This window comes from Haliotis rubra, unplaced genomic scaffold (assembly GCF_003918875.1).
Source record: "Haliotis rubra isolate DU_JTF1 unplaced genomic scaffold, ASM391887v1 Scf585, whole genome shotgun sequence".
Classification (NCBI taxonomy): Eukaryota; Metazoa; Mollusca; class Gastropoda; order Lepetellida; family Haliotidae; genus Haliotis; species Haliotis rubra.
The window spans coordinates 305,809-331,509 of record NW_025767285.1 but is presented as its reverse complement, the minus strand read 5'-3'; the positions used below and the strand labels follow the sequence as shown (position 1 = coordinate 331,509).

Sequence of the window (25,701 nt, the reverse complement as noted above, 5' to 3'; positions counted from 1 at the left end):
TATATATGGTATTGTATATATGGTATTGTATATACTATATTTCCTAAGAAGTGTTAGATTAATGCATCAATGTATAACTAAATGTAGCTAGTGTTTTACCAGCCATCAGTACAGAAGATGTGGATGTGAGATCTGTTGTTTTTATTATAATCTATTTTATAATTTTTCCTTATCATTATTAAAGTCATATTTTAACTTTTTAAAGAATGACCCATGATACTTGACCGATCATCCTTGACTGCATAAGTGATTGTTGGACTCATTGACACACATTGGTAAGTGAAGGATATTGAAAATTTTAATATAAATTGTATATTTATATACTTATCCTATCTCACGTTATGCACTTCTCTCTCTTGATTCGACACTGAGTGGAACGATGTAAACTTTTTCCCTAGGTCTCTCTTGTCCATCCACCCAAGCACTACATAATACCCTCATTATAAGACAGCTTCCTGGTTCTCATGCAAAGCATGCGGCATGCACCACTAGCTACCCACGTGACTATCTCCAAATCATCATTCATATTCTTGGAGCCCTGGATAATATCCATCTTGGAGAATCTGCATAGCGGGGAGGATGGGCATACCTAATCAAAACCAACTTAAATATGAGGAATCCGTCACGCGTGAGATAGGATAAGTATATAAATATACAATGTATATATATAAATTTTCAAATTTTTAAACTTATCCTATCTCACGGTATGCACTTATCCCACGGTTGGACGGCGGGACACAGATACCCTGTGTCTTGACAGTGCGAACAGCAGGAACTGTGTAGACTGGAAACGACCGTAGATAGCGATGCACAAGGGAGGCCTATTACGCATGCATGCAACTCCTATGCTTGTGCTGAGTTCTCTGGAACTCCTTGGCTTACTAAGCACAACTTCTCCCAGGGAGATGGGGGCTCCCGAGCGATGTGGTGTTCGGTCGCAACCTCCGAAGAAGGACGCAGCTCAGCGAGAAAGTATGTCACTTCGCCACGATTTTCAAGGTATCCCCGGAAATTAAAGTTGATTGACAATAATCGGGCCAGCCCCTGCTTCGAGAAGACCCCCACAGACACCGACCAGGGGCAGATGAAAGAGAAGCACAACTCAGGAACTCCAAGTTTTAACGTTCAGTTCTGGAACAGCATCAAATTGACCCTCACTCCTTTGCATAAGCTTAGTCAAAGGATGTGCCTGGCAACTTCGGAGTTGGAACGCAACAAAATCCACAGGAATTCAGGAGTGACACACTTCACTGACGTAATTGCTTCGAAAAGTAGAGGTCAGGAAACGTGAAATGTCGAACCCTTCCACATCGTGATACAGAATCGAGCTCCAGATTCGTCCAACCCACGAGGTGGTAGTATCTCTGTGTCTTAGTATAAAACTAAGTGAAGTAGGTCTAACCCATAAGCAATCAAAACATAAGGCAGACAGCAAGTTCACACTTATATTCAAGAAAATACAGGGAAGCAGCAACTGGAGGGATCGTTACCTATCTGCATTGGTGGGCCGTAGACAGCTGTTGTGAGAGCACAAGGGGTCCAAACTGGTGCAGGCCTTGGACATCCTTGACTGAGAGAGGTCTTGAAGGTAGTGCTCGGCGGTAGTCTTGAGAAGACTGAGTCTGAGTCGGATATCCAGAAACATCCTTCCATAATGGCGTGGAGAGAGCAGTTACTATGCAGAGCCATTGTAGACGCTAAAATGCTCATGTCTCATGTGGATTGGAAGCTGTCGGGGGCAGTAACCCAGCGAAGGTGTAAGCCCATAGGAATGGTGGCTCTCATTCAGAAGGATAAAGTGGTGCGAGACACTTCCGCCCTGGATGTTGAGGAGAACTGAATGAAGAGGCGCTTGCGGAGACGGCGGCGATCTTAGAAGCAGCAAGAAAAATCTTCAAAGCCCTAACAGGGCAAAGCTGCAGGTCTTCATTGTCATGTGGCCCAAGGATTGTGGACAACGGTGGGATGGTAAAAGTACGATCGGGTTGTCCCGAAAACTGATTCTTCGCTACAAAATCCCAATGGAGACCGAGGAAGACTTTGCCATGCTTCTTCAGTTCAAACTGGACTCTGTTAATGTCCAAAGCGTGGAGTTCAGAAATCCGAGCAGCTGTAGCCAAGGCCACAAGGAAGAAGGTCTTGAAGGAGATCTTCTCAAAGTCCTTCTGAGCTAGGGGTTCATAGTCTGCCGAGGCCAAATGACGCAGCACCACAGATAAATCCCAAGCAGGAGGTCTCAAATACTGAAGCTCAGGAACCGTTGAGATCTTAGGGCCTGTGGTGGTAGCCAGGACCGAGTTGATCGCAGCAAGGTAAGTGGCCAAAGTGGAACCCTTGAGCTTCTTAGACGACCGCAAATGCTGCAGAAACTCAGCGACGATTTGAGGCGAAGTAGAAACAGGAGATGTAATGCCTCTGGACGTGCAATATCTCTCAAAACATTTCCACTTCTCATCATAAAAGTGAGCGGGTGGAAGTCCGATGAGCAGAAGTGATGGCCATAGCCACTCTCCGCGAATACCCCTTGGCGATTAAGGACTTGTGCAGATGCGCCAAACGTGCACAGACATGGTGTGAAGGGATACATGACGCCGATCTGAGTGAGGGTGTAACAGTAGGTCGTCCCGATCGCGAAGAGGAACTGCGTTTAGGTCTGCGAGCTGTGCGAGATCGAAAAACCAACTCCTGACTGGCCAGTAAGGCGCGACCAAAGTCAGTAGAATCTGCCTGGTCGATCAGAGTTTCTGGATGACTCTGGGTAGAAGAGCCGGAGGTGGAAAGGTGTAAGCGTTGAGTCGCTCCCACAAAATCGCCAGAGCGTCGAGATCCCACGCTAGTTGGTCTGGTATCGGCGAGACAAACTGTGGGAGCTGATGGTTGAACCGCATGGCGAATAGGTCGACTTGGGGCCTTGATAACGGGAAGACCAGTTCCTGAAAGATCTGTGGGTTCAATTGCCAATCCGTGGGAGACAGCCGATCGGAACGGGACAGCGCATCTGCGATGACATTCCTGACTCTGGGAATGTGTCTGGCTCGAGTATCGATGGCGAGGGAGTCAATCAGATGGAAGAACCGAAACGCCAACTGAAGAAGGTTCGCCGAACCCGTCGACCCAAGATGGTTGATGTACCAAACGACTGAGGAGTTGTCTGTCTGAATCAGCAGGGACGACCCCTAAAGTTCCATTGCCCAATGTCGAATGGCGAGAAGAACCGCCAAGAACTCGAGTTCGTTGATGTGCACCGACCACAGCCCGCTGTCTGATGATGAAGAAAGTGCGAACGAACAAGTGGTGCGTTGGAATGAACGGCATCAAACAAACTCTGGCGCAAACGTTCTGTTCGACAAGCCACCACTGAAGAAAAGGACGTAAGGGTTCGGGAAGACGAATCAACTCCTGGAGATTCTCTGAGACGAGATATGGATGCAGGAAATGCTGCAACAGGGGCAGTTGCAATTGTCGGAACTAGCCGTTGAATCTTCAGCCACCTGTCTTGGGGGACGAAAATCAGGCCCTGTGTGTGTCGAAAGTTGCTCCGATGAATTGAAGGGTCTGGGTCGGTGTTAGTTTGCATGAGAGCTAGGAAGCTGTCATATAATGAGGGTAGCATGGAGTGCTTGGGCGGATGGACAAGAGAGGCCTAGGGAAAAAGTTAACATCGTTCCACTCAGTGTCGAATCAAGAGAGAGAAGTGCATACCGTGAGATAGGATAAGTTTAAAAATTTATCTTGATATATATATTAAACGTTTTTTCTTTAGAAAGATGTCTGCCCGTAACCCCAATTTTTTATAGTAAGAATAGATGGTTTTTATAGAAAGCCCAACCTAACCCTAACATAATGCGAAATCTAAACCCTAAATCTTAACCCCTTGAAATAATCATAATAAATATAATACATTTCAAGCAGGGGTTACAGGAACTCTTACCTTTTCTTCATTTATATTTGTAACTATTCAGAAATAGTTGTTATCTTACTATATATATTTAAAGATGCATTCATGCTAGTGCTGTTTGTGGGCTAGCTATAACACTCTATAATATGTAGAAAAGTGTAACATGTATATTAGCTATGTTATGTTTCATAATCAAGTACTTAAAGGTGTTTATGTATATTTTCTGGATTTAATGAACCTTCTATATAATGATTGTCATAATTGTGCAAATAAACATCGCTGTCATCTGTAACGAGTAGCTTTGTGTTGTGTGTGCGCCATTCACCAACATCCACCCGATATCTGCTGCTACACTCACCTCAGCTGTGGTTCTCAGATATAGAGGGTTGTCAAGGAATCTGTCATTCTCAAACTTGTGTTTGCCCATGGTAGAACGCTGGTAGCTCCAGGTTGTCACGACCCTCTCCCCTCGATGACACGCCACCATGTTGTCCCAGTCGCTCTCCCGACATTGTTCTGAGGACAGATGAAGATCAAGACTCGCTTTGTACATCGCGTTTACATAATCAATGATACATAAACACATACTTATATCGGTTACACCTACTTGGGTTGTCAGTCCAGATTTGAGGAAGTCATCATACGTGTTATGCTCACAAATACCTGTTAAAAGGTGAAGATCCTCCGTTTTGTATCCCTTGTGATGAGAGAGTCACAGTCAAGCATGTCCTGCTTGACTGTGTTGAATTCTCCATCACAAGGGATAAATATTTCAATGTCAAATCAGTTAAGGATCTTTTCACCACTGTTCATTTTCATTTTATTCTTCGTGTTTTAAAAGAAATTGATTTAATTGATGAATTTTGATTAATATGTTCTGTATATAGATGTATTTTAATGATTGGTAGTTAAGATTAGGAACTTAGATTGTTAGTGGCTGTACCCTCAAAGGGGGTTAAAGTATTGTAAAATTATTGTCCTCCTGAGAGGGTACATTAGTCTAAAAACCTTCCAAGAAAATTTAAACTATTTTAATCGTAGTATATATGTTCTTTTAATTTGTGGCTAGATTACCTAAAATTGCTAACAGCTGAAGGGATGATGTAAATCCAGCTGTAAGTCCCCATGGTCCCTAGTATGGTGATCTACCTTTAGCTGTTGGCAATCTATAGCCTGTTTTCATATTGTATTGTCATCTATAGTTAATCTGTTTTAGATTCAATTACTAGTTTTAAATTCATATTTGTGATAATCTAGTTATATAACTGTCCTTCGTTGACAGGTTTTCATAATTTACTATGTAATAACAACAAGAAGACAAAGGTGATACCATTACTGCACTATTGAGATATCAGAATTACTTCACACAATGTATAAACACACTTTAGATGGCAATCAGAGTAACTATGACATGTCCACGTCCCTGGTGATCACTTTGCTAACACAGCAGGCAGACCACCTCCACACATAGATCATCATCATATTGCCATCAGGTCACAATCTTCGTATCAAGAATGATATAGGGTGGCTAGAAGAAAGCCAAATATCATAGTTCTGTCAAGCATGGAAATACTGAAACACATAACTGTCATCATATACCATCTTTCACATCCACACATTTATACCTCACAAATGCATTGCTGGAATAAGTCGGTAATAGACGTTTGTTGTAATTCTTAACATAGCTGCAATGGTGGGCATGCATGACTTCACAAAAAACACTTTAGCATATTTTCTTATTACACCAACAACAATATTCCATCTGTGTCAAGATTGCTGTTAATAACTGCCGTGGGACAAGGAAAACAAGAAGACAAAGTCATCAATATCCCCCGCAATGGCAAAATACTCTTCATGATTATGTCTACGAGTTTTGATTATGTCAAATATTTAGGTGTGTATATAGAAAAGTGGAAGGAGAGTATTGAAAGGTTTTTAAAGTTCTGCTCCAGAAAATAGCACTATCAAAAATTTCAGTCTAAGTCAAACTTGTTGCCATGGAAATGCCAAAACTATTTTATTCAGAAATCCAAAACTACCAAAAGGCACCACCACCAGATCTATGAATGTGCCAAGTTTGGTGAAGAAATAGTGAACGGTTTTAGAGTTCTGCTCCGGAAAAGTGCACTACCACTAATTTCTGTTTTAGTCAAACTTGTTGCCATGGAAATGCCAAAAATATTTTATTCAGAATTCCAAAACTACCAAAAAGGAACCAGTACACCACCAGACCAATCTATGTGCCAAGTTTGGTGAAGAAATAGTGAACGGTTTTAGAGTTCAGCTCCGGAAAAGAGCACTACCACCAATTTCAGGCTAAGTCAAACCTGTTGCCATGGAAATGCCAAAAATATTTTATTCAGAATTCCAAAACTACCAAAAGGCACCAGTACACCAGACCAGATCTATGTTTGGTGAACAAATATTGAACGGTTTTTAGACTTCTGCTCCAGAAAAGACAAATGTGCATGGATCTGGATGAAGTCCATTTTAATATCCCCTGCAAAAGCAGCGTTGCGGGGGGATAAAAATAGTTTATTCTGAATTCCAAAACTACCAAAAGGCACCAGTACACCACCAGATCTATGTATGTGCCAAGTTTGGTGAAGAAAATAGTGAATGGTTTTAGAGTTAAGCTCGGAAAAGACAAATGTGCACCCATTTAATACCCATAAAGCAGCGTTCTATGGGGAAAATTAATTGTTCTCGTCCGCGATATGGCTGAAATATTGCTGATGTGACAAAAATTTTACTCACTCACACACCCACTCACATAGCGCACCATTTAATATGCTCTAACTCACTCACACACCCACTCACATACCATACCATTTAATATGCTCTAAACTTAAATTCATCTCAAGGCAGATGAAAATTGAAGGATCCTTAATGAAAATGATGCCTTGTCTGGCTTTGTAATCCAAGTTGAAATGATCTAATGATCTTCACTGAAGACAATTAATAAATTGAGGAAATATTTACTTATCCCAAGTCTATTTCTCCAACTCCAGTGAGTAAAAAGTATTCATCACAACCAATATACATAATGTCATAAATAAATTGTCCTACGCCACACTGAAGACTTTATTTACCTTAAAACATGTGGCAATAAATTCATCATTTGTCAGTTTTGGGTGGAAAAGGACACAAGGTAATCAGGTATGTGTTTTATGTTTATTATGAAACATGTTTCTTTTTGTCACAGGCCATGGTAGCTGCCATGACCAGTATTTGTGTCTCCAGAACCTCTTTACCTGCTGTGAATTCTGTGACGGGGGGCATCATGTGCTGGTCAAGTTTACGACCAGCTTTCTTGGACTGTTTCTTGTTATAGGATGCCCGGCCCATACTCTTGTTGTGTTTGTCATGTACTGTGGAGAAGGACAACACCAGGCTGTCTTGACCTGCAACAGCATCACTGGCTTACAAACAATGGCACCATATCATCTCCACAGTCAGCTCAGGACACTGCCAATGCAGCGGTCAGTTGCTCCACAAAGCTGTCTCTACCACTACAATAGTCTATTTTAGACTTACATTTGTCTCACAATGCTAAGAGTACTATCACCCTTATGGGTTCTGACTATCTCCTTGATTTACAGAAATGGGGTCCTAGTCACCTCCAATACTGAATTTGTTCTGTACAGTAAGATTTGATGCTTATTCCAGGACCTTCATATTCCACGTCAACCATTTGATACAATGAATATCGTTTAAGTGAGTGAGTAAGTTTAGTTTTACGCCGCACTCAGCAATATTCCAGCCATACGGCGGTGATCTGTAAATAATCGAGTCTGGACCAGACAATCCAGTGATCAACAGCATCAGCATCAATCTGCGCAATTGGGAACCGATGACATCGTCAACAAAGTCGAGCCTGACCACCCGATCCCATTAGTCGCCTCTTAGCGGAATATCATTATGTGTCCCTTGGGCGATAACTTCTGCTTTTCTATGTCCATTCTATACAGTTGTGCATACAGGATACACATTTCTCAAACATGTAAAACCCTGTTAATAGTAGAGAATATGGGGCTCTTGCCCTAAGCAATAAATCTCATGCTAAATGTATTGACTGAGAAGCACAAATTCATTGCTCTAATAGCATGCCTGCTATTATTCTGCAGTCTAGTGGAGAAGACATCAATGTCCTGCAGTATCTATTTTTTTTCTAATATTTATACAAACATTGGTATACCATGACTGCTGAGCATCGGCAGTGTTTTATAAGATAGTACTGTATACACATGAACTTCATTATGATAGAGCTGCAAGAGTTATCCCCCATTATGATAGATTCACACCAAGGAAAATGGCTGATTGTCTGCTGATGAAGTCATATACAACATTATTTCCCTGCTTTCAAGTTGATCATTAAATGATGTGAAGCAGGGCAGACTGTTACCTGCGCTGACAATATTTTGACCATTTTTGCCATAGTGACGTATGCGAGTTGGTGGGGCCTTGTGTCCTTCTCTCAGTCGCAACAACCTCCCGCCTCCATCTGGTTGGTCAAATATCCATACCTGTGGAACACAATCAGTGAGTTGGATTCAGTGCTGTTATAAACAGTATTTAGATTATTATGATAGTCTTGACACACTGATGACCATTATGAAATCTGTGTACTGATTACCAGCTTAATTCTGTATTGTGGTTTGCAAGGTTTGTAATAAGGGACCGTCCATAATTTATGGCTACCATTTTGTTCTGGGGAGCTAGGGGGGGTCATCAATTTTGTACACATGTACTAGGGGGAATCAGCAATTTTGTACATAATTTTTTTTTAAAATTATGTTTATAAATTATGGGAAGGGGAGGGGATGGCAATCAGAGTAACTATGACATGTCCACGTCCCTGGTGATCACTTTGCTAACACAGCAGGCAGACCACCTCCACACATAGATCATCATCATATTGCCATCAGGTCACAATCTTCGTATCAAGAATGATATAGGGTGGCTAGAAGAAAGCCAAATATCATAGTTCTGTCAAGCATGGAAATACTGAAACACATAACTGTCATCATATACCATCTTTCACATCCACACATTTATACCTCACAAATGCATTGCTGGAATAAGTCGGTAATAGACGTTTGTTGTAATTCTTAACATAGCTGCAATGGTGGGCATGCATGACTTCACAAAAAACACTTTAGCATATTTTCTTATTACACCAACAACAATATTCCATCTGTGTCAAGATTGCTGTTAATAACTGCCGTGGGACAAGGAAAACAAGACAAAGTCATCAATATCCCCAGCAATCGCAAAATACTCTTCATGATTATGTCTACGAGTTATGATTATGTCAAATATTTAGTTGTGTATATAGAAAAGTGGAAGGAGAGTATTGAAAGGTTTTTAAAGTTCTGCTCCAGAAAATAGCACTATCACCAATTTCAGTCTATGTCAAACTTGTTGCCATGGAAATGCCAAAAATATTTTATTCAGAATTCCAAAACTACCAAAATGTTTTAGAGTTCTGCTCCGGAAAAGACAAATGTGCACGGACGGACGGAGTCAATTTTAATACCCCCCACAAAACGCGTTGCGGGGGATAACCAGTGGTTGACAGCATGACCAAAATCTGCCATCTTTGGGATATGACATGAGTCTCAGAGCCTGACAATGCTGCCTTCGTTAGTTTATTGTTTCATGACAAGGATAGTACAAAGTACAGTAGCACAAACACACACTGTATAAACACACTTTAGATGGCAATCAGAGTAACTATGACATGTCCACGTCCCTGGTGATCACTTTGCTAACACAGCAGGCAGACCACCTCCACACATAGATCATCATCATATTGCCATCAGGTCACAATCTTCGTATCAAGAATGATATAGGGTGGCTAGAAGAAAGCCAAATATCATAGTTCTGTCAAGCATGGAAATACTGAAACACATAACTGTCATCATATACCATCTTTCACATCCACACATTTATACCTCACAAATGCATTGCTGGAGTAAGTATATAGAAAAGTGGAAGGAGAGTATTGAAAAGTTTTTAAAGTTCTGCTCCAGATATGCAAAGATATTTTATTCAGAATTCCAAAACTACCAAAAGGCACCAGTACACCACCAGATGTATGTATGTGCCAAGTTTGGTGAAGAAATATTGAACGGTTTTAGAGTTCTGCTCCGGAAAAGAGCACTACCACTAATTTGAGTCTAAGTCGAACTTGTTGCCATGGAAACGCCAAAACTATTTTATTCAGAATTCCAAAACTACCAAATGGCACCGGTACACCACCACATCCATGTATGTGCCAAGTTTGGTGAAGAAATATTGAACGGTTTTAGAGTTCTGCTCCGGAAAAGACAAATGTGCACAGACGGACGCATTGCGGGGGATAAAAATGTAACACACCAGTGACATATGGTTTGAGCTGGTCATCTGCAAAAGAGCTATCCAATCACTACCACAGTTTGATGACCCATCTCCTCAAAAAAGGGACATCCGACACAAGCCATGAGTCAGTGGTTAAGCACAACTAATAAAATATCTCAACATAATAACACTAAAATCTACTGAACATGGGACTTAGAACCCAATATTGAGCCAATACATCTTGGCACCGATTGGAAGCAATGAACCAAGTCACCTTAAGTGTGTTGTCTGCAGAAGAGGTGATCATGAGAGGTTCTGACGGTAGACAACGCATCCCAGTCACAGATGATGAGTGAGCATCTCGGATCTGACTCTTTAACTTCCTGTCTTCCAGATCCCACACTGCAATATGTCCTGCAGCACTTCCTGTCACCATTATTGGCTGTCCATCTGAATAAAGACAAACAGAGACGTGAGGGAGGGAGGGACCATGGTTTAATGCCACTTTTAGCAATATTCCAGCAATATCATGGCAGTGGACACCAGAAATAGCCTTCATGCATTGCAGCCATGTGGGGAATCGAACCCGGGTCTTTGGCATGATGAGTGAACGCTTTAACCATCAGGCTACACCACAGCCCCAAGAAAGAAGAGAACAATGACAGCAGGCTTATTTCTAACAACCATATTTTAGGGAGTCAATGAGTTTGGAAATTTTAAATATCAATTGTATATTTATATACTTATCCTATCTCACGGTATGCACTTCTCTCTCTTGATTCGACACTGAGTGGAACGACGTAAACTTTTTTCCCTTGGCCTCTCTTGTCCATCCACCCAAGCACTCCATGCTACCCTCATTATAAGACAGCTTCCTAGCTCTCATGCAAAGCATGCGGCATGCACCACTAGCTACCCACGTGACTATCTCCGAATCATCATTTATATTTAAAATTTCCAAATTTTTAAACTTATCTATCTCACGGTATGCACTTATCCCACGGTCGGACGGCGGGGACGAAGATACCTTGTGTCTTGTCAGTGCAAAAGTAGAACTGTGTAGATTGGAAACAACTCTAGATAGCGATGCACAAGGGAGGCCTGTTATGACTAGAGCAACTCCTATGCAACTTACTAAGCATAACGTCTCGGTGAAAGCATGTGTATCGTAGAGAGCCGGTCTAATTCTGGGGAAGGTCGACAGTCCAGCGAAAGTCTAGGTGGAGGGGAGAGGACAGGCGAAGCGTGATCTGGCAAACTGTCATTCGATCTGGCAGGCCTCGACGAAGCAGAAGATCGAGGTAGCTGGACGCAAGAAACAATACTTCTTTTCGCCGAATGGGAAGGAAACAGCGAAGTAACCACTGACAAGCGTTGAGGCGAGGTAGACTGGTTCCTCTCACTACTGGACGAGCGACGAGAGCGAGAGTGGCTTCTGCGAATGAGCTCTGCGCAGTCAGACGTAGAGATTAGCTGATTCTTGTCCGAAACAGATAAGACAAGTTGCCGAGATAACTGGTCCGGAGAACGAGAGACAGAGAGCGTAGTTTGAAGGTCCTGCTATGTAGAGGTATCCTGAGGGGTGGTAGTAGTCTCGACAACCACTACTTGGGACGTGGTCGAAGACGAAGGGCTTGGGCTGGAATGTTGAGAGCCCAACAAATTCCGAAGGTCTTCCGATAAGTAAAAATCTGACGACGCTCTCATGAAATCCTCTTATTCGAGGGAGGGGACTGTGACCGCCGAGCAGACAAAGTAGGACGCTTAAACTTGCCTTTCTTGGAGGGACTGGGTCCGTCAGTGAAGCAGCACAACGAGCTGTCAACAAAACGACAAGCGCAAGCCCGAGTGTAGTCACCAAACGCCTCGAAGGTAAAATCCTTGCATTTATCGCAACGAGAGTCCCATTTACACTATCCCACACAGTCCACATAATATGCATGTGGATCACTCGCAGAGAACACTTTATTACACTGGGAGCATTTCTTCCTCTTTTTTGGCTGGTCAACTTGCCCATGTTGTAGACTAAGTTGAAAACGTTGAGCAAAGCAAAACACGTTCACACTCATGTCCGACAAGAAGGAGAATGATGATTCAGAGATAGTCACGTGGGTAGCTAGTGGTGCATGCCGCATGCTTTGCATGACAACTAGGAAGCTGTCTTATAATGAGGGTAGCATGGAGTGCTTGGGTGGATGGACAAGAGAGACCAAGGGAAAAAAGTTTACATCGTTCCACTCAGTGTCAAATCAAGAGGGAGAAATGCATACCGTGAGATAGGATAAGTTTAAAAATTTAGCTTTACACCACTGTGAAGTGTTAATTAGTTATGTCCCAATTGCATTCAGGAAGTTTAAAGTAATGCAGGTGTTGGACATTTAGCACTTTGACAAACTCATGAGCTAGAAACATAAGATGCTGAATCTTGAATTCAAACCTGGATATTTCTCAGGCTAAACGGATGGAACTCTGGCCATGAAATGGTGACACTTTAGGTCAATGTGCCTACATGTTTTGTTTGCTGTTAGCAATATTCTTAAAACCTGGATGTAGTTTGTACTGTAATGTGGGAAAGTAAACCCTGCAAGGCACTACCTGTCCTGAATGAGATGGTAGTAACTGGTCCCCAGTCCTGAGTGAACTTCATCAGTATCTCGTCCGCCTTGAAATTGTGGAGGATGATCCTGCCGTCTGCCAGACCACATGCCACGATGTCCACTGCTGGAGCCTAGTGGACACAAGGTAATGGTTTAAACCTTATAATGATATCAGGGTTGTGTGTACACTATGCACAAATGTAGAGAAAGGACGCAAAAAAAACCCCAAATACCGCATCTGGAGAGATGCACAAAAATACGAGAGTGTATCTACAGCACGTCAAGAGTATTTTTCTGTGTCAGTTATTTCACCCATCAGTCATGTCCTCATGATCACTGGTTCATTTCAGGCTCTGAGTGAGTGAGTGAGTGAGTTTAGTTTTACGCCACACTCAGCAATATTCCAGCTATATGGCGGCGGTCTGTAAATAATCGAGTCTGGACCAGACAATCCAGGGATCAACAGCATGAACATCGATCTACGCAATTGGGAACCGATGACATGTGTCAACAGTCAGTGAGCCTGACCACCCGATCCTGTTAGTCGCCTCTTATGACAAGCATGGGTTACTGGCTACTAATATTCTAAGCCAGATCTTCATGGGTCTTCAGGCTCTGAAGTAATTATCTGTAGGTCTAGTACATTACACTGTTACCATACTTTACAGGACCCTCATATCACGGGCACGGACCTGTAACACTATTTGATGGGGTCAACTGGACCGGTACTTTTACAAGTGAAGCTAAAACCCTGGACATATAGCAGAAACAGGGAGACAAACAAGGTATCATCCTGGATTTGGTCCTGAATTTCCTGCTGGAAGACCTGCGTGGACCAGTTCTCCTTCAGAATACCAACAAGGAGACAAATATGGAGTTCTTGGAACACCCTGCCCTTGACTCCCCACAGGAAGAAAACCATGGTCTACCAGAGACCTATTCTTTCTTATGAGTCCCAAAGGAGATAGGATAGGATGCTGGGGGCATACTCTGCCCTGGAATCACCTGGGGAGGACAAGCATGAGGTGCTAGTACTATCTGTTGTACCTGGTAATCATCCCAGTGGTACACAGTTTCCTCATCACTAGATAGCCATACCTGTTCCAGCACCAGGATGGGGGAGTTCCAGCTGTTGAAGGAGTAGATGAGTTTGTCAACGCGGATGTTCCACAGCTGCATGACGCCCTGCTGGCTGCCCAGGAGGATCTTGTTCAGGTAGGTGTTGGGGTGGAGCAGAGTCGTCACACTGAACAAGTCGTTATCAAAATCCATCTCCAGGTAGATTTCTGAAAAACAGTATTCAGATAAACTGATTAAGTAAGAATATCCAATTTACCCATGTATTGAAGTACACTTAGATTGCCTACTCTAACTAACCTAAAGAATCTCAGGAAAGTAACCATGCTTCCTGGACTCCTACAGGAAAGTAACTTTGTTTCTTGGACTCCTACAGGGAGGTAACTGTGCTAAAAGCTGTTTTGTCACTTTCACAGAGTTCTAGAGAAAAAACCCCTTACTGTACTGCTTTTTATAATATATAAACATGAGAACAATTGTTTATCACCTCAAGATAATGGGAATGTAATAAAAAAGAAGATGCAGTTTTCATATGCTTCAATACTGTTTTGCTCTAGAAATTCTGCATGTTGTCCCATGAACATTCCAGAGTGTTTGTTTGTTGTTTCATGCTGCACTCAGCAATCTTCCAGCTATATGTAAATAATCCAATCAAGTCTAGACCAGACAATCTAGTGACTGCCATCATGAGTGTCAATATATACAATGGGGATATGATAGCATTCATCAACCAAGTCAGCGAGCCTGACCACCCAATCCTGTTAGTCACTTCTTACGACAAGCATGGGTTACTGAAGGTCAATTATAAGCACATTCAAACGTGTGTGATATGACCAGTAAACAGTTGATAAGCTGGACAAGCCATGCTCTAGAACAAAGAACACATATTCATATTATGTCGCTAAAGCACTCCTTATACGCAGCTGAGTAGGAACACAAACGTACTCCAGCCAGGAGTAACGTCACCGATGTTGGTGTACTCAAACCGATAATGAATAAAGGACATAAAATAATTTCACAGAATAACTGGCTATTTGAAATATTCCAAAGAAACGTACACCTGGCAAGAATGATAACAAACCGAAACTTCCAGTAATACAGAGTTACTTCCCTTGATTGGAATTGCGACTACAGTCTCTCTGAGCCAGCCTAGCTTACCTTGTGATTCAATATCCCAGACAATGATGTGACTGTCTTCATCCACTGATATCAGATGTTCCCCAAAAGGCAGAAGTATATGGACATCACACTCATGACCCTCATAGGAACACACAGCCTGGGGTATAGAAATATTGAAACATGATTCTAAAAATATTACATCAAAACAAATCAATTGCTTGAAGTGGGTGAATCTGCTAAAGATTTCTGGTGTAATTTTCCCTTGACACCAAACAGAATTAGTTTCTGAGGTTAGTCAAGACTGGGTATTCTTTAACTGATGTTCTATATATGAACAGTATTTCAGCACGTCACTGCTACAGTGCATGGCAGTTATACATATCTACAGGTGATGGCAGTACACAATAATTACAAACCAAAATAAGAGATATTGTGAAATACCTTGCGTTCATTAACCCATACACTTGGAATCTATTACTATTTGTATAGTGAGTGAGTGAGTGAGTTGGGTTTTACGCCGCTTTTAGCAATATTCCAGCAATATCACGGCGAGGGAACACCAGAAATGGGCTTCACGCATTGTACCCATGTGGGGAATCGAACCCGGGCCTTCGGCGTGACGCACTATTTGTGTAAATATTGAAGGCTGCATTAAACAACATTTACTTCAACATCCTAATTATACCTTTCTCCCTTTCTTGAAGGCCTGGATAGTTTTGCCACAAGCTGAGAACACATGTTTGGCATCAGCTGCTAGGCAGGTAATATCAGTGGGATGAACATCACCTGGAGGAAAGAAAACATCAGTAAGTGAGTGAGTTTAGTTTTATGCTGCACTCAGCAATATTCCAGCTATATGGTGGCGGTCTGTAAATAATCGAGTCTGGACCAGACAATCCACTGATCAACAGCATGAGCATCGATCTGCGCAATTGGGAACCGATGACATGTGTCAACCAAGTCAGCGAGCCTGACTACCCGATCCCGTTAGTCGCTTCTTACGACAAGCATGGGTTACTGAAGATCAACATTCTAACCCGGACTTTCACGGGGAGATGGGGATGATGATGATGATAACTGATTAATTAGGAAAACTGGAGTCTGCGCGCGTGTGTGTGATTGTGGCTTCTACTGTCTGGACTGTCTGCCAGTGTTAAAGACACACTACTCAGGCACTTTGTACTGACTGAGCCGACCACTTCTTGTTAAATCCCTTCAATGCCAAATACCAGGCTGGATAACAACAACTACCACCAATTTCTTTTGGTATGACAGGACATGGCACCATCGACAGAAATTATCCACTGGACCCTGTTGGCAGTCAATTGATTAAATGATTGAAGGCAACTTACTGACACTGACAATACCAAGCTTAGAGCACTGAAAAAAAGAAAACAATATTCAATTAATTATAGTCCCAACAATTGCAAACATATGTTGAAGCATCATTCTACTTCCATTCACCCATGAATGATCATAATAACCAACAACAGTTAATAGCAACTTTCACTTTAGTTCTCATGTTGTCATGAAACGTGACTGCCACCATAATATCCAGAAAGAACAGTTCAGGAAATATCTTCTTTGAGAGGCATTTTAGAGGGTGTAAGGTTTAGGAAATAACTTCTACACCATTATACACAGTAGGTTTGCCATTGCCAAAAAAACTAAATGTTCATCTGTAATTAATAGAACCTCTTGTACCTAGCTTCATCATGTTGATGACAGGGACAGCAATGTCAGATTTTTAGGGCTAGGTACCCCTTTCCAAACAAACATCCCTTCATGATCCTTAGGCGAAGGGTTGGGTACAAGTTTGCTTATCAAAAGCCTCTTTACAATTCTTAGGATAGGTAGAATTTGGGTTACACTAAAGGAATTGATCTACTGTAATGTCAGTACACTGCATTTATTATTCTTATGATATAAATCAAGTTTCGCAGAGAAAATGGCTACTACTTATGTGAATAAAGATGACCTGATACATATGATGATGATTTTTATGGAGTGAGTGAGTATGGTCTTACACTGCTTTTGACAATATTCCAGCAATATCACGGCAGGGGACACCAGGATTATTATGGAGAAGCATGTACAATGTGAATGACCCCCCCCCTAAAATTTATGTACAAAGTAAGTGATGCCCCCCCTTGCATGTCATGTACAAAGTCAGTGATGTATACAGAAACGTACCTTGGTCATAATGAGAATGCAGAAATGTACCCTAAGATGATTCCATTCCCATTGTGTCGTATTCTTGACCATAACTGTCATACTGTTGTATTAGGTACATTTGATTGCGTTATGTAAGTAATGAGAATACACAGTAACGGATATTTCGCGATGCACATGAATACCACTCGCAATCAGTTGAACGGGAACAACTACATACGGTTTCGGTTTTTGGATTGTGGACTATGGACTCGTCCGCCTTTTAGGGTACCGGGTACGTTTCTGTATTTTGACTTTGTTTCGGGTACATATCTGTATACAGAAACGTATCTGGGGTACGAATCTGGGGTACGTATCTGTAGTACCTGTGCCGACAACGACCCCCTTCAGCGTCAGTGCCCCCCCTCCCCTTTCCCAAATTTTGAAAGCATAATCTTTACAAATTTGTAAAAAGTGACCCCTTCCCCCCGAACAAAATGGGTGACCCACCTCCCCCGAACAAAATGGGTGACCCCCCAATCAACTATAGCTGAAGGGGTCGTTGTCGGCACAGGTACTACAGATATGTACCCAAGGTACGTTTCTGTATACAGACATGTACCCTAAACAAAGTCAAACTACAGAAACGTACCCAGTACCCTAAACGACGGATGAGTCCATATTCCGCAACCCAAAACCGAAAGCGTATGTAGTTGTTCCCGTTCAGCTCATTGTGAGTAATGTACGTTGTGCACCGTGAAATATTCGTTACTGTGTATGCTCTTATATATATATATATATATAACCATCAAATGCATCTAATACAATTAACAGTATGACAGTTCCGACCAAGAAAACTCCACAATGCAGATTGGAATCGTCCAAGGGTACGTTTCTGTATTCTGATTTTGGCTACGGTACATTTCTGTATACGGAAACGTACCTGGTGTACACATCTGTAGTACCCGTGCCGACAACGGCCCCTTCAGCTCAACTATAAATTATGAACGGTCCCTAAGCACTATATTTTTAGCATAATTAGTGATGTCATCGACGGTCTATGTTGGCTAATTAACTGAAGACGTACTCCACTGAATTAGCATTATCATATTAACTTTGTTGGCGGTATGTTTAACTCACATTGTATGTGTGGAATGATTTGCCAACGCTTGTGCACACATAATTTTCTTTTTCCCTTTGGTGATGCCGTACAACAAGTGGAATGTCATTGCTCACATAGCCCAAGGCCCTATATCCAGAGAATATTTTGCTAGCACTTGGCATTGTCGTTTAGCTTTACAAGAGAAACAACGTAACTGAAGATAAATCACATAGCAAATTTGTTTTGATTCACCACGTGCAATTTCAACCGGAAGCAGTATTCTGGCCGGCAAATATTTTACGACAACGTATTAATTCCTAGTAATAAGTATCAGGGCATTATCAACGACTTATGAACCGCCCTAGAACCGACATCGATTCATAGAACGATACAAAATATGATATTACTTGTGACTTATATTGAGGGTTAAATGACGTAAACGCACGTACAGCGCCAACGACTAAGGGGCCCAGCTAATGCCAACACCTGAAGCGCGGCGAGGAGCGCAAGCACTCTGTGGCAGGCAAACCAGTCGAACGTATGCAGTTACCTATTTATGGCAGTTAGGTATGATCTAAAATTGGACCTGACGTTGCTGGTGTCAGCAGAAACATCTATATTATCCTCTCTATGCAAACGTTTGATATTGGAAACTATTGATCATGATGAAGTGTATGTATACCAACTGTCTCAGTGAAGACATTTCAAGCAATGACAGTTATGTTGAAGTGAAAACTGTCCTTCCAAACGCAGGCGCACTGAAGAAATTGAAATCGAAACTGAAAATAAAATGGAAAGGAAATGGGGAGGCAGCTTTCCATCGACCTTGTTGGAATGACCTGTTGAAGTCATCACGCGCGAGAAAGATATATCCAGATCTACCTGCTTTGTCAGCAGAAGAAAAATGTTTAATAAAGCAAGCCTCAAAGACAGCAGAGTTCTTTGATTCGAGAAACACAGTGAAAGTAAAAGGAGCTAAATGTGCAAAACTCATCAAGTCATCTAAGCATTGCATAGCATTTACTGGTACGGTTAAGAGTGGTCATGATAATATATCTATCCATTTACTGAAAAAGCACTGTAAGCTTTTCATCAACTATGTTGTTAGCAGTCACAATTCAACCAGCAAAACAGTAATAGCCAAATGCTGGTGGGCATTTACTTAGTTTGCCAGGTCCTCCTCACAATCCCTGAACCATATTATTTTCCTTTCCACCCAGCTCTAATTGAATGCAAAAGCCCTAAATCAGGGATAATCTACATCATTCAGTCTTCTATTCTCCCTGCCTAAATGAAGCAAGTCTATGTCGCTCAGGTTCTGAGTCTCTCACCCTACTGGGCTCCTTTTTAATGTAAATGGAGTCTGTATCAGAATTATATGTATTCAGTCTAGCATTCAGTATTTGGTCTAGCATATACTCTCTGAAATCTACTGTTAATATTTTAATGCAGGGGTACTTTATTGCCATGTTGATTATTACCAGTTATCATGGTATCTGTTGCAGGAGCAGGCATTTCAACTTCTGCAGGTATTGGTGATTATCGTGGGAAGAGTGGAAAATGGACGAAACAAGATCATGATGCAGTGGACATGGATGCAGTAATGGGGACATCAGGAGAACCGCTAGATGAGGAAGAACCTGAAGTAGTCACAAAGAAATTTAAAAGATCTGATAGTCTTGACAATGATGGTATGTGTTCAGTCTTAGTGATACCCATTTGCACAACCCGTGAAGATCTGGGTTAGAATTGGTCTTCAGCAACCCATGCTTGTCATAAGAGGCGACTAACAGGATCGGATGGTCAGGCTTGCTGACTTTGTTGACACATGTCATCTCATCCCAATTGCGTGGATCGATGCTCATGCTGTTGATCAGTAGATTGTCTGGACCAGGCTCGATTATTTACAGGCCGCTGCCATATAGCTGGAATTGAGTGTGGCGTTAAACAAAAAACAACCAACCATTTGCACTCTTAAGATTTGAAATCTAGGACATGGTGAATCAGCATGGTCGGTATTAGTGGTGGCTTGGATTAGTCCCTCCTGACTCTGGCACTTAGCAGGGTTTCAGTTAGTTTTCTGTTCAAATGAAAAACTGGAAATAAAGCACATAATCAAGATATAATCTTCATATTTTCTTTTCCAGTCAAAGAAGAGGTTATGAAAGAAGAGCCTGAAGGTGTGTCATACGAATGTCTCCGCCCAACCTACACCCATGAGGCAATGCAGAAACTAGTGGAGAAGGGATACCTCAAGTATATCATTAGTCAGAATGGAGATGGGCTACATGGCTTGTCTGGTGTAGCAGCTGATAACATGTCAGAATTGCATGGCAATGTGTTCATCGAAATCTGTGAAAAATGTAACACACGCTACAATAGGCCATTCTACACAATGGATGATGCAGGAAGTCAGTATTATGAGGAAATGGAGGATCGTGGGACATCTACAGTATCAAAGCCACCTCATGCCAAGAAGTGTGATAAGTGTGGACTAAGTCACCGAACTGGACGCAGATGCGATAATAAGGTGCGATTTTAATTATCAGTTAGGTACAGTGTGTGAAATAGCCACTGGCCTGCTAGCCCATGACTAGTAAAAATCCAGTCGGGCCAGTAGATCTCTGGCCCGACTGACTAGTGCATTTTCATGGGGTTATTTTGTAAATATATCTCTCTCTCCGACTTGCTTAGTTATTATTCACTTGTAAATCATGCAAGATTATGGTCTGATAAAAATTTCATCATATTAGCAACTTAATGATGAAACCTGTGTCATGCTGATAATATCTCCTCTAATTTTGTAATTTTTGCTTTGCTTCTACATTAAAATTTTGGGATAGTGAAATATTTTGTGGGCTAGTAACTTTCAGACATAGCTAGCCCGACTGGCTAGCAAAATTTGGAAACTATTTAGCACACTGGTTATGTATAATTTCTAATCTTGTATGAAAGACCTTCAAAGTTAGGCATGTAGATGGTGATAGTGGTTGATTTTACTGATATATAAAACAGGCTTTATTGAGGCTTCTGAGTATATACAGGATTGGCACTGGGTCTGTTATCATTCTCTTGCATATTCTGTGAATTGAACCATATCCCTTCATGAATTCAATTTGTTATTCATTATCAATAGAATAGAATATTCTTGAATGTTTTGAAAAGTAGTGTTTTGTAAACATTTCTGAAAAATTACTTAATCGTCATGAGATTTCACTTAATGAAGTGAAAGTCAATTTATCGGTGTTTTGTATAAGTCTTCATTAGGTTTATCATGTATAATAATGCATTAATCTTAGACCATATGAATACATTGATGCATAATTGGCAGGACTGCAAGGGATATCTCAACGACTCCATCATCAACTTTGGTGACCACCTGGAAGACGACATCCTTGACCGAGCTATGCATCATTCAGAACAGAGTGACCTGATGCTGTGTCTGGGGTCTACACTGACGGTTACCCCCGCTAACTCTCTGGTGGAGATGACCAAGGAGCGACACAGGCTGGCTATATGCAATAGGTAACATTTCTCCTTCCTTCATTCCTTGGTACCCGTGAAGATCCGGGTTAGAATTGGATCTTCAGTAACTCATGATTGTTGTAAGAGGCGACTAATGGGATCGGGTAGCTTGTCATTGGTTTACAAATGTCATCGTGTCCCACTTGCGTAGATCAATGCTAATGATGTTGATTAGTGGGTTGTCTTTTCCAGACTCGATTATATACAGACCGTCACCACATAGCTGGAATATTGCTGAGTGCGGCGAAAAGCACCAAAGCAAACCGTATCCTTCATTCCTTGATGTAAACATGTGTGACACGTTGTTTGAGGGCCTGCTGTTTGTTGCAGAGTTATGACTCTTTGTCTTGTCAGAATCCTTTGTGAGTTCGAATCTCAGATCAGCCCAGGTTGTCTTTCTGGATAAGTCTGGAGAGAACACTCTATCATAGGCTTCATCGAAGTGGTAAACTCATAAGATCTGCATTACATTTGGCTTTCATTCCTTATTTAGTTGACATGCTGTTATGTAACTATGGTAACTTAAAATCTGTCTGAAGGGTGTTGAACCTGTCTTGCCAATGTTTTCTCAAATGATTCCATGTCAAATTTTGCTTGTTAAGGATGCATAAAAGCATCCACATTTTGATACAGAGATGAAAGTTTCAAATCTGTGATTGGGATGTTTATCAACGTTGACCAATACAATCGGGATTAATGTCTCTGTGTTGACATCCTGTCTTCAACTTGAATGTCTTGTGTTCCAGACAGAAGACTCACATGGACAAGAAGTTGGGTCATGGTGTGCGCGTGTTCGGGGACTGCGATGTGTTTATGAAGGAGGTGATGACGGGAGTGTTGGATGACGAGGAGCTGACCACATGGGAGGAGGGAAGACAACAGAGGATGAAGCACTACGACAGTCAGAGGACTCCAGTGTGATTAGGACTGAAAAGATCATGTAATCTCCTGGTAGTGCTGACAGAAGATTTGTTTGTTAACTGTTGTAACTCTCCTGACATGACAAGGCTGTGCATCCACTTCTGGACCATAATGTGGACTCTCTCAGGAAATCATCACATTAAAAACCATGTGTTGTTTGTGCAGTTATACATTTTCAAATGTTTTTTGTTCCATATGGTTGATTGTTGTGTTTGGTATGCACCAGTTGTGTACGTTTATTTCTGACAGCAGGAGCAGAGTCTTTGAAGAAACTCAAGCATTGTTAGAGGCATGTGACAACCAGGGCCCCTATTCTCGAAAGTGTCCCAGCTAAGACAGATCCTAAGTAGTTAAGACAGAAGTTAGGACATCCTACCGTTAGGATAAGACCCATTCTCAAAACGATCCTATCCCTGTCCTAACTTGTGCTACCTATCCTAGCAAGGATAGCGAGCTCTTCAGTAGGTGAGATAGAAAAACCCTCATTAAGTTGGGGATTCCCTAAATATTACCCATGATTCATTTCATAAAAAACACATAATATGAGCAAATTCAGCATTCGATGGACTTAGTAGATCTAGAAAAAATTATTCGATATTTTCATCACATTATATAGTAGTTTTGAAGTCTTTGAAAATTCATTTTTTGACAATTCGATAACATATTTTTCCTTCAGAGTTTGAAAGTCTGCAAAAAAACAATAAGGATCTTAAAGATGTGTGCAAAAAATATTTTCATTGTATTTGTTTTTTTGTTTATGAAAATCATCATTTGACCTCTCATTATGCATCATCTCACCAAGGAAGTATATACGTCTTTGATCTCACAAACTGAAAAATTCACCTAGGAAATAAACAGGAGTTACTTCCCCTATCAAGTTGGCCTTGACATTGACATTTCACGGCAATGTGACTGGAAAGAGCAATGTTGTGATTAAAAAGGTCGAGAATAGGTAAGAATTGAACAAATCTATTTTGTAGATCTAAAGAATATGTGCATCACAACAAGTGTGTCTATTCATTACCGATAAATGGATAATATAAACTCAAAAAACTCTTCATAACACATCAAAACTGTGTGCTGTTGTAAATTCAAATGTTATTTAGGTGAGTTATTTTGTTTGACAATGTCAAAATTGGTGAACAAACAAGAACCAAACTATGTTGACTTCCACTAAGATAGACTTAGGACAAGTCAGAACCTATCCTAGTATTTGTCCTAAGTTAGGATATCCTAGCGCTAGGATACTTTTCGAGAATAAGGTAGGACACCTATCCTAGACCCTGGGATCAAAGTTAGGATATCCTTCGGCTAGGATCCTTTCGACAATAGGGGCCCAGAATATGAAGAGTGAGTGCCCTTGTTGACAAATTCTGTAGACCCTCTTCTTCAAGGGGAACATGTTTTATGGATTGACAGGTTCTTTGTTGTAATAGCTACAATGTTTCAATATCCAAAATCAAGATCTGCATCACATCACTTGGAAAAGTTCATAAAACATGATAATATTTGGAAATATACTGATAAAAACTTGACAAGACACATGCTTTGCAGATCTTGCTGTCAAAAACAATTTGTATAGCAGTAGCTCACAAACCAGATGTTGATTCAGTAACATAATTTTGATAAGACTGTGCAAAGACTCAATACGACAGCAAAAATATAACTAAGTAATTCCTTGGTCAGTATGGGTCAGTGGAAACTGGACTTGTATGTATAACTCCCTTGGTAAGATGTTCTATTTGGTTATCAAATTGTAACACACTGCACCTTAGCCAGTTGCATTATTATAAAACATATGACTGCCAGTGTGTGCAGGTCAGAGATGACATTATTTGTGATAGTGGACACAATTAGTGGGTGTTGGCTCTTCTACATCTTCACACAGTGTCCTTCAGATTTGATCTATTTCTGTGTTATTTACAAATATCTTTGATCATTTTGTATGTATATTTATTCATATTATGACATGATGAAATTGACCTTTCTGAAGTTATTTTGAATACGTGCACTTAAATTTAATAAATATTTATTATTATTGTTAGTTGGTTTTAAACTCTCATGACTGAACTTCAAGTGAGCTTCTGTGAAGGTTTGCTTGCCTGGAGGCATAAACCCGATGTCTGTGAACTTCAGGTCCTCAGAAATCATGACGACAATTAAACTGAAATTTCATATTCATTCAAAACATTTGAACGAACTATGACACTATATGAAAGATTGGCCCAAGGGTTGTAAGTCATGGTGATTCTCCATATAAATCCTTGTTCAGGCAGGTGTTTCTGCAAATGATCAGCATACATGGAGGGAGGCTTCACTATATGCAGTTACCTTGTGGATCATCAGGTTGTTGTTTTTCTGTGAGATGACCAGTGACAAGTGAATTTGGAGGCTACAGACCCCATGGCTTTTTATGTCTTGGAAGTTTTGAGAAACAGCATAAATATTAAGGGAAATCATGTGGGGTAAAGTACGTTTGTTATACAGTCATTTCTATTAGCAGAAACACCCTACAAAGGGTGTTTCTACCCTACAAACCGGTGTTATGTTCAGTTTATAAGTTTTATCTCCCAGTTTTAGATTCTTGATTAGAAATAGTTCCAACTAAGCTATGTGTGGTTTGTGTTATTCCTGTAGTAAGGTAAGGTGACTTAGTTGATGCTGCAATGATGGCATTAGCACTGCTGATACAAAGAAGTGGATTGACTGGCGCAGGCTAAGATTATTTACAAACCTTCCTCATATGTGACTGGAATATTGCTGTGCTGCTTTTAACAAATTTCAGTCTATTAAGACCAGTGTGCTGTTCCAATTCCAAGTGAGAGCTCCTTGTAGGAGTCGCATTCACTCACAGTTACAACTCTACCACAACAACAAAACGAAACAACACCCATGGGCGGATCCAGGAATTTTGAAAGGGGGGGGATGGGGTGTTTCAGGGTTTCAACCCCTGAAGCCCCCATTGGCCC

General features: G+C 41.2%; 2 protein-coding genes across 2 annotated transcripts in view; one reads left to right on the top strand and one right to left on the bottom strand.

Annotated features, from left to right (window-relative positions):
• LOC124254848 (WD repeat-containing protein 36-like) overlaps positions 1-18,605 on the bottom strand; it is a 32,566-nt gene extending 13,961 nt beyond the window's left edge. The window contains exons 1-10 of the mRNA XM_046688706.1: positions 18,325-18,605; positions 16,386-16,413; positions 15,719-15,819; positions 15,073-15,190; positions 13,936-14,123; positions 12,836-12,968; positions 10,515-10,690; positions 8,304-8,424; positions 7,153-7,302; positions 4,257-4,414 (exon numbers count right to left, since the gene is read on the bottom strand). Of these exons, the coding sequence (XP_046544662.1) occupies positions 4,257-4,414; positions 7,153-7,302; positions 8,304-8,424; positions 10,515-10,690; positions 12,836-12,968; positions 13,936-14,123; positions 15,073-15,190; positions 15,719-15,819; positions 16,386-16,413; positions 18,325-18,468 (1,317 nt within the window). The 5' untranslated portion in view covers positions 18,469-18,605. The remainder of the gene's footprint in view (positions 1-4,256; positions 4,415-7,152; positions 7,303-8,303; positions 8,425-10,514; positions 10,691-12,835; positions 12,969-13,935; positions 14,124-15,072; positions 15,191-15,718; positions 15,820-16,385; positions 16,414-18,324) is intronic.
• Positions 18,606-18,838: 233 nt separating this feature from the next.
• LOC124254849 (NAD-dependent protein deacetylase Sirt6-like) lies at positions 18,839-23,071 on the top strand. The gene is made up of 5 exons (XM_046688707.1): positions 18,839-19,312; positions 19,792-19,977; positions 20,434-20,816; positions 21,618-21,811; positions 22,558-23,071. The coding sequence occupies exons 1-5, from the start codon at positions 18,949-18,951 to the stop codon at positions 22,730-22,732; spliced, it is 1,302 nt and encodes a 433-aa protein (XP_046544663.1). The 5' UTR covers positions 18,839-18,948; the 3' UTR covers positions 22,733-23,071.
• Positions 23,072-25,701: the final 2,630 nt, after the last annotated feature.